Source organism: Abramis brama (genome assembly GCF_963993115.1).
Source record: "Abramis brama genome assembly, chromosome: 24".
NCBI lineage: Eukaryota > Metazoa > Chordata > Actinopteri > Cypriniformes > Leuciscidae > Abramis > Abramis brama.
The window spans coordinates 23,463,710-23,479,264 of NC_139986.1; the positions used below are offsets into that span (position 1 = coordinate 23,463,710).

The window sequence follows — 15,555 nt, forward strand, 5'->3', positions numbered from 1 at the left end:
TTTGTGAAAACAATTAAGTGAATGGATTTAAGTGCTAGTCAGTGTCAAAATGCTAATACTTCAGCACAATGCTCAAAGTTTTCTAGTGGTTTTGTTTCATTTTGTTTATGTTGACAAATCTTTTGTCTGTTACAATTCATTTTGGAAATGACCAACAACTAAAATGTTATTATTGTTGACTAAAATATGCCATTATATTGCATTATATAATAAAATGATATGCTATTTCAGTCAGAGAAAATGAATGAATATAACAAATCATATTAAAGAAAATTAAAATCACAGTCAAACACTGAAAATGTGGCTTTTGACCCAATCTGTCTCAGAATGAGGCGTTTCTGTGTCTTTTTATCACATGCAACAATTCCTGATCTGCGACCTTTCCTTCCCGCTGACTCACACCACTGGTCCACGAGCAGAAAGATGCGGGACTTCCTATATGTGTGCATGTCAGGGTCTGTGCCGCTGGGAAGTTAATTGCGGTTGGTTTTTCAGTCAGCCCTGGACAGCTGTGAAGAGAGCTGTGGCGGTTGTACCGCGGTCAACAAGCGTTTAGAGTTAGCGATGAATAAAAGATGGCGGGAAGACGGCTTTACAATATGTTAATGCATTATGAGCACGAAGAGTCTCCCCAATGCTGTCAGTCAGATATAAGATCCTTCTGTCAGGTTAACAAGCCGCCCCATGAAATATGCATGACAGGTTACCCCCCTCCTCCTCCTCCACTCGCGGTTTATGCTACGACCAAACCTACTGACAGAAGAGCATGAAACGAGAGGAGGGTTAGGACTCATTGTCAACAGTTTTAATTCCAGACATCTGCGTAAATTCAAGATAAATGACTAGAATATTCGACAAAACGTCAGCACTCAAGAAGCAACATGACTCATGATCTTAACGGCCATCAAATGGAACATCGCTTACAACAAAACTATAAAATAATATCCTAAAACCAGGGGTGGATCTGGGAAGAAAAATCGGGCTTAGCAAATGAGCTTGACTCATGAATATTAAATTAAGTGTGGTGACGTTTGCCCACTAGTTCTACCTGATTTGTTCAGTAGGTATACCTGATTTGCCAAAAAGCACAGCAAATTTTGGTATTATTATATACACACACACACACACACATTTATATATATACACACTAGGGATGTGTCCAAAGCCTAATTCCGAATTCGGAAAGGCGCAGAAAATGAATAACACATTTTATGGAGGCCCTAAATGGACATGGTTAGGCTTGCTGCAGTGGCTGGTTACATTACATCAGATTTCACTTATCACGTGAAGATAGTGAGGACAGATGACTGACAGGACGAATTTGGTGCTTCATTGACAAATATCTTATCTTGTAAAAAGTGTGGTCAGTACCGCCGCTCCCTATGCACACTTGCACAGAGCATGCGTGATCGCGAATTGGAAATGGAAAGTGAAAAAGCGATTTCAATAACCTGCATATTGATAGCAGCTCCCTGATGCAATATAATTACCCAACTATATAGAACTCAAAAGCATTGAAATGTATTTTTTCCTCTCATATCATATTTTTTCACATCCCCGTGTCCCTTTAGGGTCTCCGTAGAATGCGTCATTTCCAAAATAGTATTCGGCTTCGGGCACATCTCTAAGATAAGCCAATATTTACATTTACATTCTGAATATAGTTTTTAGAAATTACAATGTCTTGTCTTCCACTTTATTTTATATATTATTCTATTATTTTATTTATTTATTTACAATAAAAAAGTGAATATTTTTGCAGGCCAAGTATAATTTTGAACCTAAAAAAAATTCTTAGCATTGAGCCCGCCAATGAGCCAATGCCAAATGTTGGTTTCAATGGTTCTCTGATATTACATATTAGATTAAAATACAATACTAATGTACTATACTGGTTGATACATACTGAACAAAAAAAACATTAATATTGGCCAAATGGGATAGATATATTGTGCGCACCCACTTAAATAGATGGAGCATGCCAGGGTAAATTGTTACGCCCCTGCCAATTAAAAATGAAAGAAGCCTGGATGTGTCTGTCTTCTGCTGTTTCAACATCCTGGTATTTCGAAACGCTGGATCAGTGATCTTAAATGAGAAAATGTCCATCAGGAGTGAAAACTGGATGAGGTGAGGAATGGCGAAGAGAGGGACAGAGGTGTGAGTATTGTGATTTCTAAGCTGAAGGACATCTAGGCAGGTGAGAATGAAACTGTTGAACCGTGGACACACACCTACTAAGAATCACACACCGTTAACACTTGTCTAATGTGAGACAACCTACTTGTCTCTCTCTCTCTCGAGAACATTCGCAAGCCAGGCACATAAACAAACACACAGCATCTTAATGTTTGTGCACTTTCATTCTGTGTCAAAATCCTCATAACCTAGTCCAGAACCTAGAAAAGATATTTGTGCTCAGGACGTCAATAAACAAATCATGACAAAATTCACCAGATTTACTTTCTTTGCGCATTTACCTGGCAAATAGCTATTTAGCCATTGTTTTGGTTAACTGTTTTACTAATAGTTACTGTACTAATTTACAATAATAATAATAATAATAATAATAGCAAATAATGACATTTGTAAAAAAATAAAAAATAAAAAAATAATTGGTGTTATCATTTGGCATATAACATGGTATATTATAATATAATTTCCAATGGATAAAATCCTACCTGATGATTTTCCTCAAAAAGTGTCACATTACCCAAGTAAAATGGGTTTTTAATAGGGGTGTAACAATATATCGTGTCACAATATATCGCAATACAAAAATGCAAAAATATGTATCGTGGATACTGACCATATAGAGTTCACCCACAAAAAAATTCAAGTTTACAGAGTTTTAGTGTCAGTACTACATTAAACTGCTATATATAATGTTGAATATAATGTATAATAATGTAATGAGGGAATATTTGTGGGTCCTGATAATGCCAAATGTCTTATGTTACCAGTAAAAAGTGGCCTACATTATTTTAAATATTTCTAGTCAGTGACAGAGTGCAAGCATGTTTGTCTAAAATAATGGTATTTTCAGCTTCAGAATCATGAATATTTTTATTCTGGTGTCACCATTGTCCTGTATATTGGGTTTCCAGCACCAAGACCAAGCCTATTCAAAAATTTTGTTTACCTGTTACCATATGTCTTGGAGTATGGCAATAATATCGTATCGTGAGTTCAGTATCATGATATACTGTATATCGAATCGTGACTTGAGGGTATTGTTACACCTCTAGTTTTTAATGCTTTTCCTTGACTTGACCATGTAAAGCCTCCCAATGATACATACGTTGGGTAAACATGATGATAGTTCATGGATCAATCCTGGTAGGCTTCAAACCGGCAACCTTTGGGTTCCCAGCCCAGATTTTTCACCACAATGCTACACTACCCTTCTGGATGTCGCTCCTCTCGAAGATCTCCTCTCTAAAACTTGAGGAGTAATTCTGACTAAATGTCACAACAAAGTACAAAAGATAACTACAGAAAGATAAATGGTGTTCAGAACTGCTTAGACTCAGATATCGGACTCAAAAATCTAACGCATACGGCAGTTTTGACGACTGCTTGACACAAAATGGATGACAGCTCCAGACGGCATTGATTCACTAAAAAATTCCCATTTATCAAACCGAATCTGCAGTGTCAGCTCTCAGCGACCTTCAAACCTTGTGGACTTCGATACAAAGCAGCACACAGAAAGTGTACAACGCTAAAGCGGAATATTGAGTTTCGCAAAACACAAACGCATTAGAACGGATGATATGCAGTCAACATATCGAAACTATTCAAAACATTTCAAGCAGCGATATCTGATTATTACGCAGACATGCACACACGGGCGGTCACGGTGTCAGCACACACTGAGATGCGTGGTGGTTCTGACTGTGCCCGTAGGGGAAGATCAGTTCCGGTAAGTGGGTTACGACGGTCCTCTCCACAGCGGCACAGCTAAATGATCAAACAGGGGGGATTTGCTTCTCCTGTTCAGGGGGATTGGTAAGTGGAACAGGGCCATGAAAGATACACTACAATTAGTCTGGAAACTTCCTTCCCCCAGGTCAAAGGGATTACATCAGGTTGTGTCAGGTTTGAGACATATTTGTTTAGTAACATACGATTAAAATACTGCAATTACATTTACTTTTATATAATATAGAAACATATATATAGTGTATGTTCAGTTTTAATATATTTATATATTATGTTATGTTTCTCCACATAAAAATTGCATTTTTTTTGGTTCCACTACTAGATTATTGAGAGCAAAAAGCTGCGCTGTATGCCCAGTCCTATTGTCGCCCAATGCAAAAAGTCACGCTGTTTCAAACTAAGGCAAATAAATCATTTTTTGCAGAAAATTTTGTAGTATGTAAGAGGAATGAGAGAGATAACAAAAGAGAGAGAGAGAGCGACAAGACTTTTAGGGTAACGCCTCGAGCTTTCATTTTAATTAGTTTGATTGTGCATTAAATCATCAGATCCTGAAATAATAAGAGAACTGCACCTTTCCTCTCTTTCATCACCATCCTAAGGGTTGTTCCAGAAAAATATGTGCCACAATAAAACTGGCCTGTATAGAGGGACTAAATTTATACTTTGCATTTAGCAAGACATTTCAGGACATTTCTCTTAGTTAAAGACCCATCGAGTCTGTCTGAATCAGGTCTGCTGATGTGCGTTTGATCTAATACGAGTTCCACGACTAGCATCGTGTTTTACAGACTGGAGTTGTAGCATCCGATGCATCAAGAGCTGAGCAGGGCCGCCCGCTGGCCTTTAGGCTATTAAAAATGAACACTGGCACATCTGACTGCGGGCTGAGCAATACATCAAGCAAACACCCCAATGATTCTTTAGTGAATGATGCAGGTGTTGAAGAGTTTTTAAACCTCGGTCACTACTTTTAGGGACCGAACCTTCAACCTTTGTGCAAGCAGCTAGGAGTAGGATCCCTAACTACCTCTCTATTGTGTCACTCAGATTCACAGCACATGTTCCTGGATGTTTGACAGCACAGAGGGATGGAGAGATTTACTTACTACTTGTAGGTCTCGGAGCGGATGTACTCAAAGACATGAGAGATGCCCAACTGGAACTGGTCTGCTATGGGAATCACCCAGGAGTTATTCTCAGCCTTAAACACCTGCTTTGGGCCTGTCAGGTCCAGGTTACCTACAGACAGAGAGAGAGGAGGAGGAGGAGGAATTAGACATTTACCAAAAGGGAAAGTGAGAGAGAAGGTAAAAATCAAACAAGTAGAGGAGACAAGACAAGAAAAGAGAAGATACATGAAGAGATAAGACAATAAGATGCAATAAGATGGTGTGATGGAAAAATGAAGACACAATATGAGATAAGACATGAAGAGATCAGATGACATGAGATTAAAAGAAACAAGACAAAAAAAAAAAAAAACAAGGATACAAGATGGGATATAATGAAAAGTGAAAAAAATAGGTGCGTTCCATTCGGCCATAAGTGGACTGCGAAGTGGACTTCACAGGGTACTCTGCCATCTTAAGTGAGATTACCGATTGGAGCGAACATGTTCAGGGCGGAGGGCACTGCGAACGACAAAGGGAATAAGGGAACATCGAATAAGGGAACATCGATACATCACTTCACAGGAAGTGGAGAGTGAATATAACCCAACTGTCATTGCGCATCGCATCACTAGTCTGAACCAACGATGGAGCAGAGCCGTTGAGTTTTTATAGAGTTTACGCATGTTTTTTTAGTATTCATAAATATCTTGTTGTTATACAAACTAGAATAATTTATGAATGGTTATGACAATTTTACGTTTGCATTTGTTGCAAGAGTTGAAAAGCAGCTGAGGCTCTGTCATTTTTTTATTTCAAATAATAGCTGCAATAGTCAATTAAATTTACAAGTAGTCCATGTAATAAACATACATAATGTTTGTTTTGTATATGTATATTATATGATACTGATATGATGCATTTTAAAGTAAAATATATTACAATAATTATGTTATATCATAATCTGCGTGACCCCGTCGTTGCCTTTCTTTGATGATGATGTAGGGAGTTCCAGATGAACGATTATTGTCAGCGAAGTCCACTTCAGTGGATATCCCCTGCTCAGGGAGAAGGCAGCAGTGAACACTGCATAGGGACCCTGTCGAATGGAAGGCAGCGAATGACTCAAAACAAGAAGAAATGAGACAGAGAAGAGACCCGATGAGATGAGATGAAATTAGATGAGAGAAAAGAATCAAGACAAAGCAAGAAATGAGAAGACATGACAAAAAAAAACCCATCACACTAGACAAAAAACCCCCCTAAAAAACAGAAACGTGACATAAAAGAGAAGAGACCAGAGGAAACTAGATGAGAGGGAAGAAAAAAAGACAAACATGAAAGAGATAAGAGAAATTATGAGAAAGAGACAAGAAAAAAGGGAATGAGATGAGATGAGACAGGACAAGAAGATAAGACGAGAGGAGATGAAGAGAAGAGAAGAGAAGAGAAGAGAAGAGAAGAGAAGAGAAGAGAAGAGAAGAGAAGAGAAGAGAAGAGAAGAGAAGAGAAGAGAAGAGAAGAGAAGAGAAGAGAAGAGAAGAGAAGAGACAAAGAGGAAAGGGGAGGAAATGAGACAAGAGGAGATGAGACTAGATGAGACAAGACAAGAGGAGAGGAGAGGAGATGAGATAAGAGGAGAGGAGAAGAGAAAAGAGGAGAGGAGATGAGAAAAGAGGAGATGAGACGAGAAAAGAGGAGAAGAGAGGAGTCAAGAGGAGAGGAGATGAGATAAGAGGAGAGGAGAAGAGAAAAGAGGAGAGGAGATGAGAAAAGAGGAGATGAGACGAGAAAAGAGGAGAAGAGAGGAGAGGAGACGAGACGAAAAAAGAAGAGACCAGACAAAACAAGAAAAGAAACAAGATGAAAAAGAGAAAATAACAGAAAAAAAATTGAAAAGGTATGAGACAAGAATGTTGAAAAGGTATGAGACAACATGACAAAAGAGGACCAGAAGTGAAGAGAAGATAGGGGAGGAAAAGAGACGAGATGAGACGTGAAGACACAAGGCCAGCAAAGAACCGGTTCACAGTGTGTGGATGGAACAGTACAGGTCAAAGTGCTAATGTGGCTCATCTCAGCTCACAAAGGGGCTAATTAAATAGTTTCTGATTAGCAAGTGTTGAGCGGCCTGTCAAAGAGGGGGTAAAATTAAACCTGGACCCCGACACACAATGCCACACCTCACAAACGCAGTCAGACAAGACCGTTGGTGTAAATCAGCCCTGAACCTAAAAAACCTAGACTACAGTCCTATATGTACAACTATCTCAGATCTCATTGGTCGAGCAGACGTCTGCTGGTCCAGGTTCAATTTCCACCCTCCTCTTCCTCTTTTCATTTCAACATTTTAGACAGTTTAAAGCATCAGCTTTACACATGAGATGTTCTGAATGGTAAAGACTGTCTATCTGTCCTCTTTGCACACTCGTTCAAATCCCTCACTTTTTCTCCTCTCCTTTTCGTTTCCTGCTCTTGGCATGTGCGGTTGGTTGCTCCTTGTTAGCTGTGCTCTCCTCTCACACATACACACATCTTAACGAGGCTGGTCTGTGGAGTGGGATTACAGGGACATGACAGAGGGGTCCTAATAAGCTACACACAGGAGTGTAGAGTCTCCCCTACAGAGTGCACTGGACAAAGACCTGCTGACCAGAGCGTTCACACACACCTAGAACGGCAATAAACAACTGTCAATTGCTAAAACACTACAAAGGTCATAAAACAAAAATTTGAAGACAATTTCAGTGCTGTTTTCCTGTGCAGAACTCTCAGTCATGGTGCTAGTGAGTGATTGAGGGTGTTGGGATGCAGTTGCTAGCATCAATTTTGCAATTGTTGCTTGTTTCAAACACATACACCTCACAAATTCAAGCTGAAAAATGGCCAATTCTTTAAATGTTTAAAAAATAATTGCGAACTTGTCTACTTACCCTTCACACGACATTTATATGACACTTAAGGTGAGTGCTGATATAATGCTGGAATACCGGTACACTAGAATCATAAATTAAACTGTTGGAATGGAACAAGAGAGGAGGAAAAACTACTGTCAAAAGGGCAGTTGCTGTGTGTGTGTGTGGAGGTTTTCCCAAAGTGAAGTCACTCAGGTAGAGAGCAGTTCGACCTGGGTTGACCCCGGCAGTACCACTCTGAGGTGTGATCCAACTCAGAGCTTCCAGCCAATCACATAAGAGATGACAAATCTGTAGCCAATTAGAATGCACAGGAGGGTGACCACCTGGTCACTGCTCTGTTGCAGGACAGTAGATGTGATTTTGTGGGGGGTTTTATGTTATTTTAATGTGGTATTGTAATTTCAGGGAAGAAAAAACAATAAAGACATAATTTAAATGTGGGACACTGCTTATGTCTTGCACGATGCAGGACAAAGCTCACAATTTCGTGACTGTCCAGCATGGTGGTCACCCTAATGCACAGCTGTGTCTGGAAGTGTAAGTGTGGATGTTTTATTGGTTGAGGAGGGTGTGTATTAGTTTGCATTCCTATCCATCAGCCACTACACTCCAGTTTTAAGGCCAGGCTTTGGTTGGTTAATAGGAATATATAAAGGATGTTGGTCCAGGAACATGTGTTACGCACATGGACATGTTCATGTCTTACCAAGTTCAGGAGGCAGTACAGTGAGTCTGTTTCCTTGAATGTGAAGTTCCTTCAGCTGAGCCAGATCCCCGATCTCTTTGGGTAGAGAGATGAGGTCATTGTCCCTCAAACTCAACTGAAAAAAGAGAGAGAGAGGAATTAGAAAGGGACAAAAGGTTTATAATTTACCTTATTTGCTTTCTTAATAAATGTCCCTGGTCTTACAGAGCATGATATACAGTGAGGAAAATAAGTATTTGAACACCCTGCTATTTTACAAGTTCTCCCACTTGGAAATCATGGAGGGGTCTGAAATTGTCATCGTAGGTGCATGTCCACTGTGAGAGACATAATCTAAAAAAAAAAATCCAGAAATCACAATATATGATTTTTTAACTATTTATTTGTATGATACAGCTGCAAATAAGTATTTGAACACCTGTCTATCAGCTAGAATCCTGACCCTCAAAGGCCTGTTAGTCTGCCTTTAAAATGTCCACCTCCACTCCATTTATTATCCTAAATTAGATGCACCTGTTTGAGGTCGTTAGTTGCATAAAGACACCTGTCCACCCCATACAATCAGTAAGAATCCAACTACTAACATGGCCAAGACCAAAGAGCTGTCCAAAGACACTGGAAACAAAATTGTACACCTCCACAAGGCTGGAAAGGGCTACGGGGAAATTGCCAAGCAGCTTGGTGAAAAAAGGTCCACTGTTGGAGCAATCATTAGAAAATGGAAGAAGCTAAACATGACTGTCAATCTCCCTCGGACTGGGGCTCCATGCAAGATCTCACCTCGTGGGGTCTCAATGATCCTAAGAAAGGTGAGAAATCAGCCCAGAACTACATGGGAGGAGCTGGTCAATGACCTGAAAAGAGCTGGGACCACCGTTTCCAAGGTTACTGTTGGTAATGCACTAAGACGTCATGGTTTGAAATCATGCATGGCACGGAAGGTTCCCCTGCTTAAACCAGCACATGTCAAGGCCCGTCTTAAGTTTGCCAATGACCATTTGGATGATCCAGAGGAGTCATGGGAGAAAGTCATGTGGTCAGATGAGACCAAAATAGAACTTTTTGGTCATAATTCCACTAAACGTGTTTGGAGGAAGAAGAATGATGAGTACCATCCCAAGAACACCATCCCTACTGTGAAGCATGGGGGTGGTAGCATCATGCTTTGGGGGTGTTTTTCTGCACATGGGACAGGGCGACTGCACTGTATTAAGGAGAGGATGACCGGGGCCATGTATTGCGAGATTTTGGGGAACAACCTCCTTCCCTCAGTTAGAGCATTGAAGATGGGTCGAGGCTGGGTCTTCCAACATGACAATGACCCGAAGCACACAGCCAGGATAACCAAGGAGTGGCTCTGTAAGAAGCATATCAAGGTTCTGGCGTGGCCTAGCCAGTCTCCAGACCTAAACCCAATAGAGAATCTTTGGAGGGAGCTCAAACTCCGTGTTTCTCAGCGACAGCCCAGAAACCTGACTGATCTAGAGAAGATCTGTGTGGAGGAGTGGGCCAAAATCCCTCCTGCAGTGTGTGCAAACCTGGTGAAAAACTACAGGAAACGTTTGACCTCTGTAATTGCAAACAAAGGCTACTGTACCAAATATTAACATTGATTTTCTCAGGTGTTCAAATACTTATTTGCAGCTGTATCATACAAATAAATAGTTAAAAAATCATACATTGTGATTTCTGGATTTTTTTTTTAGATTATGTCTCTCACAGTGGACATGCACCTACGATGACAATTTCAGACCCCTCCATGATTTCTAAGTGGGAGAACTTGCAAAATAGCAGGGTGTTCAAATACTTTTTTTTGCCTCACTGTATATATATAGCTATAGTTTTGAAAGGCTATGTTTCTGGTGCAAAGTCTTCTTGTCCCATAGACTTCCATTGTAAATACATTACTCTACACTCCTATAAACTGCAGGACAAGTCAAAATTATTCTCTGTGGTAACTGACAGCATGTCACATGAGTGCACCATTTAATATACTAACACTTGTATTATAAAAATCATGGGTGTAATTACACCCATATTTTAACGCAACACCAAACCAAAATAGTTGAATTTTATTTTTAAGTTTAAAGTTGTAATTATTAGCTGTTTTATGGGACTGTGACCCTGCATTGAGTCTGATCCTAGCGAGCACAGGGGTGAAGATCAGCCTCTAAATCACCTCTCACCACGTCTGATAAAGAACACACACTGCGGAGAATAAATCCAACACACACGGCACAGTGCACCGCCACAAAAGCAATTGATTTCAGAGGGAATTTAGATAAATTACTCACTATCTGTAGCTTGGCCAGCTTGCCGATGTCTGGGGGCAAAATCTCAAAATCGTTGTCACTGAGATAGAGCGCCCGCAGGGTGGCTGAAATGAGAGAGAGAAGTGCGTGTGTGTGTTAGAGGAGTATTGCAAACACTGATCAATAGAAATGGTCATCTCTGATTGATACAGCTTGGCTACAATCTTACACCCAAGCACACACACAATATCAACAGATCGACGAAAAGCATCAAATATACACTGCAAATGTTCAGAAAAGCAATAACCAATTAAATAAACATGCAAATAATTTTCTGAATAAAAAATACCTACACAAATAGGGCCACAACTAACAAATATTTTGATAATCTATATCTGAGATTTTTAAAAAGTATTTTTTTTAATTAGTGGCCCCACCCACCCATCACAGCCGATATGACAGCCACTCTCCAAACAGCACTTATAAATAGCGGTTTGGGAGTGTGTGTGTGTGTGTGTGTGTGTGTGTTAGAGATCAGAGACCTTGATTAATGTTAAGATGGTGCTTTCATTATGTGGCAGCCATTAAAATAACAGGTTATTAGAGCCCATCACTGCTCATCAGTATCCTCTGACGGGACCAGCTGATTGGACTGATGAGGATTAGATGATGAAGTTAACAGTTATTTTGTTAGCATATTGTTAGTAGGTAGTCTGGTCCTCATTGCAGCTTATTCTGGCAAAGAACTATTGACAGGAACCCGTGCTATTTCAGCAACCAACCACAATTCTTTCTCGTTTAAGTGACTCTGAAATCAATAATCTCACAAAAATGATCGAGAATGCAAGTGGAAATTACTAAAAACCTGTTGACATTGTAGTCAAAAATAAAAGTCATTAATTTCACTTGATAACCATTTTGGTGACACCATTTTCTTTCCTTATAATTTAATGAGGAAAGACTGAAATCTCCAACACTGTTTGTCAACATTGTTTTTTAGGCTATATGTCTAAGCATTAGTCAAATATTATCATAAATGTTGCTTCTTTTGATTAAATCACACAAAATAGTGAGATTTAAAATTCCCTGATAAACTTCAAGCTCAATCAAGAAACGAACTGATGTGACGTAATTGTGAACAACATAGGTGTGCTCTGAGGCTCCGCCTTCTTTGACGTGTTAATCATCTTCGGTTCATTTCTTCTGTTCAGTCCATCGAGGTCAGACAGCAGTAAGGGGGGTGTCCGGACTTTCGCTAACAGTATGCTACTGGTCACGCATTTTGAACTTCTTTTTAGCCCTTAGCGAAGAACGAAAAAGAACTTCACTATGAGTATATCAGGGCCTTAAAGTGATAGTTCACCCTAAAATGAAAGTTAAGTCATGATTTACTCACCCTGGTGTTGTTCTAATCCTGTATGACCTTCTTTCTTTTATGGACCACAAAATGAGAATTAAAAAAAAAAAAAAAAAAAAAAAAAAAAATCCCGCTCGCACTTGTCCATATAATGGAAGTGAATAGCAATTAGAAATGAATGACTTAATTTTCATTTAAGGGTAAACTATCCCTTTAAACCTGACTGGGAAATGCAACTTTGTTTTAAGGCAAACTAAATAAAAGCCTGAGTAGTGTGTACTTGCACAGGTTTTTTAAAACAAAGTTGTAAACTGACACTTGTAAATTGCCAGCCAATAATGTAGCTTTCCCCTTTCTACATTTATTTTTATTTTAGTTTGGAATATGCATCAAGTGGTCTATGAACAGTCAGTCTTTTGTTATAAATTAGTAAGATTGATGCAGGTTATACTGCTAATACATTGTGTGTGTTGCAGACTTACTGAGGTAAAAGAAATTTCCGGGCAGTGAGGACTCGTTCAGATTGTTGTATGTCAGATCCAGAACCTCCAGCGCCGGAAGAGATCCGAACCCTCGTGGAAGAGTGCTCAACCTGTTCATCCTACACAAAGACCATAAAATGCCATTTTAACCAAATCATCAGCTTAAAAAACCAGACACTGCACGTCCACAAGCAGATACACACTTATAAAACACCCGTCAATTCTTGACACAGGAGAACCCATTGAAAATCCTTAGCCGACCTACTCAAAGACATGAGACAGAGACATGCAGTGCGCACAGATCCATCTCACTGATTTTGATTGATATTTCAGATTTATAACACAACTCAACAGATCTTCTCACATTTATATAACCAAAGAGTTCCACTTCCACTGAAACCACTTCCATTTTTAATTTTACTCATTTTATACAACATTTTCAATTACCAATTATATTCTCAGCATAATTTGAGTTAAAAAAAAAAATGGACCTGAAAAAAAAAAAATACAGATTTAAGAATGACTTTGTTTTTCATTTATCCCCCTTTTGCATTAATGACTGAAATGTCTTATTGATTTTATGTCATAAACCTTCTTTGTTTTTAATTGGTAAAATTCCTAAAAAGGTTTTTTTCTTTTTAATTTACAGATTTAAATTACACTACCAGTTCGGGGTCAGAATTATTTTAAAATAAATTAATACTTTTATTCAGCAAGTATGCATTAAATTGATCAAAAGTGACAGTAAAGGCATTTATAATGTTGCAAAAGATTTATATTTCAAATAAACACTGTTCTATTGAACTATCCATTTATCAAAGAATCCTGAAAAGATGATAATAATCAGAATCAGAATCAAATCAACAAATTAGAATGATTTCTGAAGGATCATGTGACTAAAGACAGGAGTAATGATGCTGAAAATTCAGCTTTGCCAACTCAGGAATAAATTATATTTTTAAATATATTCAAATAGAAAGCATTTTTTTATTATTGTAAAAATACTTCACAATATTACTGTATTTTTGATCAAATAAATGCATCCTTGTTGAGTGTAAGAGACTTATTTCATATGTGTATATGTGAAAACCAGATTTTCAATGGTTTCAGACATTTAGACACCACTTTTTATACATATAAAAACTCAAGGTATTTCTTAATGAAAGTTGAATGTTCAGCTAGCTCACCAATATTAAAAATATGTTGAGTCTGTAAATGTTAAAATCATATTTGCCCTTGAAAGGTAGCGAATTAAATTTTGGCTGAAAACTTCCGACAGAGAACATGGAATCTAAAATTAGAAAGGCTCAAGGTGCCCGACGCCGTGGATAAAACACGGGAGAGAGTAAGAGAGAGAGGGGCGCCCAAATCAGATGCTGATTAACTCTTGCTTATTTAAGCGTCTGTGCTCCGTCTCTTTCATTCCCGCTTTCAAATGACACTTGGTTGCCATGAAGACAATGAAACTTTAGCAACAGATTTTAAAGAAACAAACAAATTGATTCCACCACATGTTTGCGAAGCAATTACACAAGAAGGGGAATTGTTTTGACAAATGAGATCAGGATAACGGGCGGCCGCACGCTCACACACACATCCTCACGTTTGAGTCGAGAGTAGCGGCCGGGAATACAACAAGCCGGCTTATGTTTTCAAGATTATGTGTAGAAAATGGTGCGTCTGACAGCAAATCGATGAAAATGTGTGGAGTCAGACGCGGGGCAGATTGTGCCGCGCTTTAATCCTGCGTGACATTGAGGAGGCTCCGCCCTCGGAGGAGAAGGAGAACCCTTGGGATTCGGGTGGGGCTCAGGTGGGCTCTGAACACCAGGGGATGACCGAATGACCAGGGATGAAGAGAGTCAGAGAGGAAGAAGAACAGAGGAAGACAGCTGCACTGCCACTGTCAAGGCTTCTTAACCTCACAAAAAAGGATTGACAACCATTCCTAAACCAGATATGCTTTGATAACCAGGAGATAACAGTGTCTGATCAACAACATATACTAGAATGATCCTCCTCAATATGAAATTATTGATGCCGTTAATGCAGACATGATCTTTGAGAACGATTTCTGACCCAGACATTAGCAGATTTATGGTTCAGAAAACCAGAGGAGACAAGACAAGACGAGAAGATACAAGAGGAAGGAAAAGGAAGGAAAGAGAGGAGTGAAAAACCAAGATGAAAAATATGAGACGAGACGAGACAGAAAAAAAGTCAAGAAGAAAAATAAGACAAGAAGTGAACAGACATGAACACAAGAGAAGAGACAAGAAGAGTCGAGACGAGAGAAGAAAAGAGAAAGAGGATATGAGAGGAGAAGATATGAAATTATAATTAAAAAATTAGACAAAATGAAAAGAAAATAGGAGAAAGAGAGGTGATAGAAGAAGATACAAAAGAAACAAAAAGCAAAATGAGGGAAAAATAAAGAAGAGACAAGACGAGAAGAGGCAAAACAAGTTGAGAGGTAAGACAAGAAGTGAACAGACGTGAACAAGAGAAGAGACAAGAGAAGAAAAGAAATAAAAGGATACAAAAGGAGGAGAGGTGAAAGTATAAGAGGCAAAAGAAGAAACGAAAAGAGATGAGAGGAGGGGAAAGGAGAGGAGATAGAAGAAGAGACCAGATGAAACAAAACAAAAGGCAAAAACACAAAGCAACACAAAGGAGTGAAAAGTTGAAAAGAGACGAGACAAGAAGAGACTAAACAAGTTGAGAAGAGATGAAAAAAGAAAAGACGAGAGGAGAGGAGATCAGAGCCACTAGACAAGAGGAAA

General features: G+C 39.0%; 1 protein-coding gene across 2 annotated transcripts in view; it reads right to left on the minus strand.

The window, feature by feature from the left end:
* Nucleotides 1-15,555, minus strand: part of rsu1 (Ras suppressor protein 1) — a 32,197-nt gene that overhangs the window by 11,589 nt on the left and 5,053 nt on the right. For both annotated transcript variants that reach the window (XM_084102843.1, XM_084102844.1), the window contains exons 5-8: nucleotides 12,773-12,891; nucleotides 10,976-11,058; nucleotides 8,682-8,796; nucleotides 5,055-5,187 (exon numbers count right to left, since the gene is read on the minus strand). In XM_084102843.1, coding sequence (XP_083958969.1) covers nucleotides 5,055-5,187; nucleotides 8,682-8,796; nucleotides 10,976-11,058; nucleotides 12,773-12,891 — 450 coding nt within the window. The remainder of the gene's footprint in view (nucleotides 1-5,054; nucleotides 5,188-8,681; nucleotides 8,797-10,975; nucleotides 11,059-12,772; nucleotides 12,892-15,555) is intronic.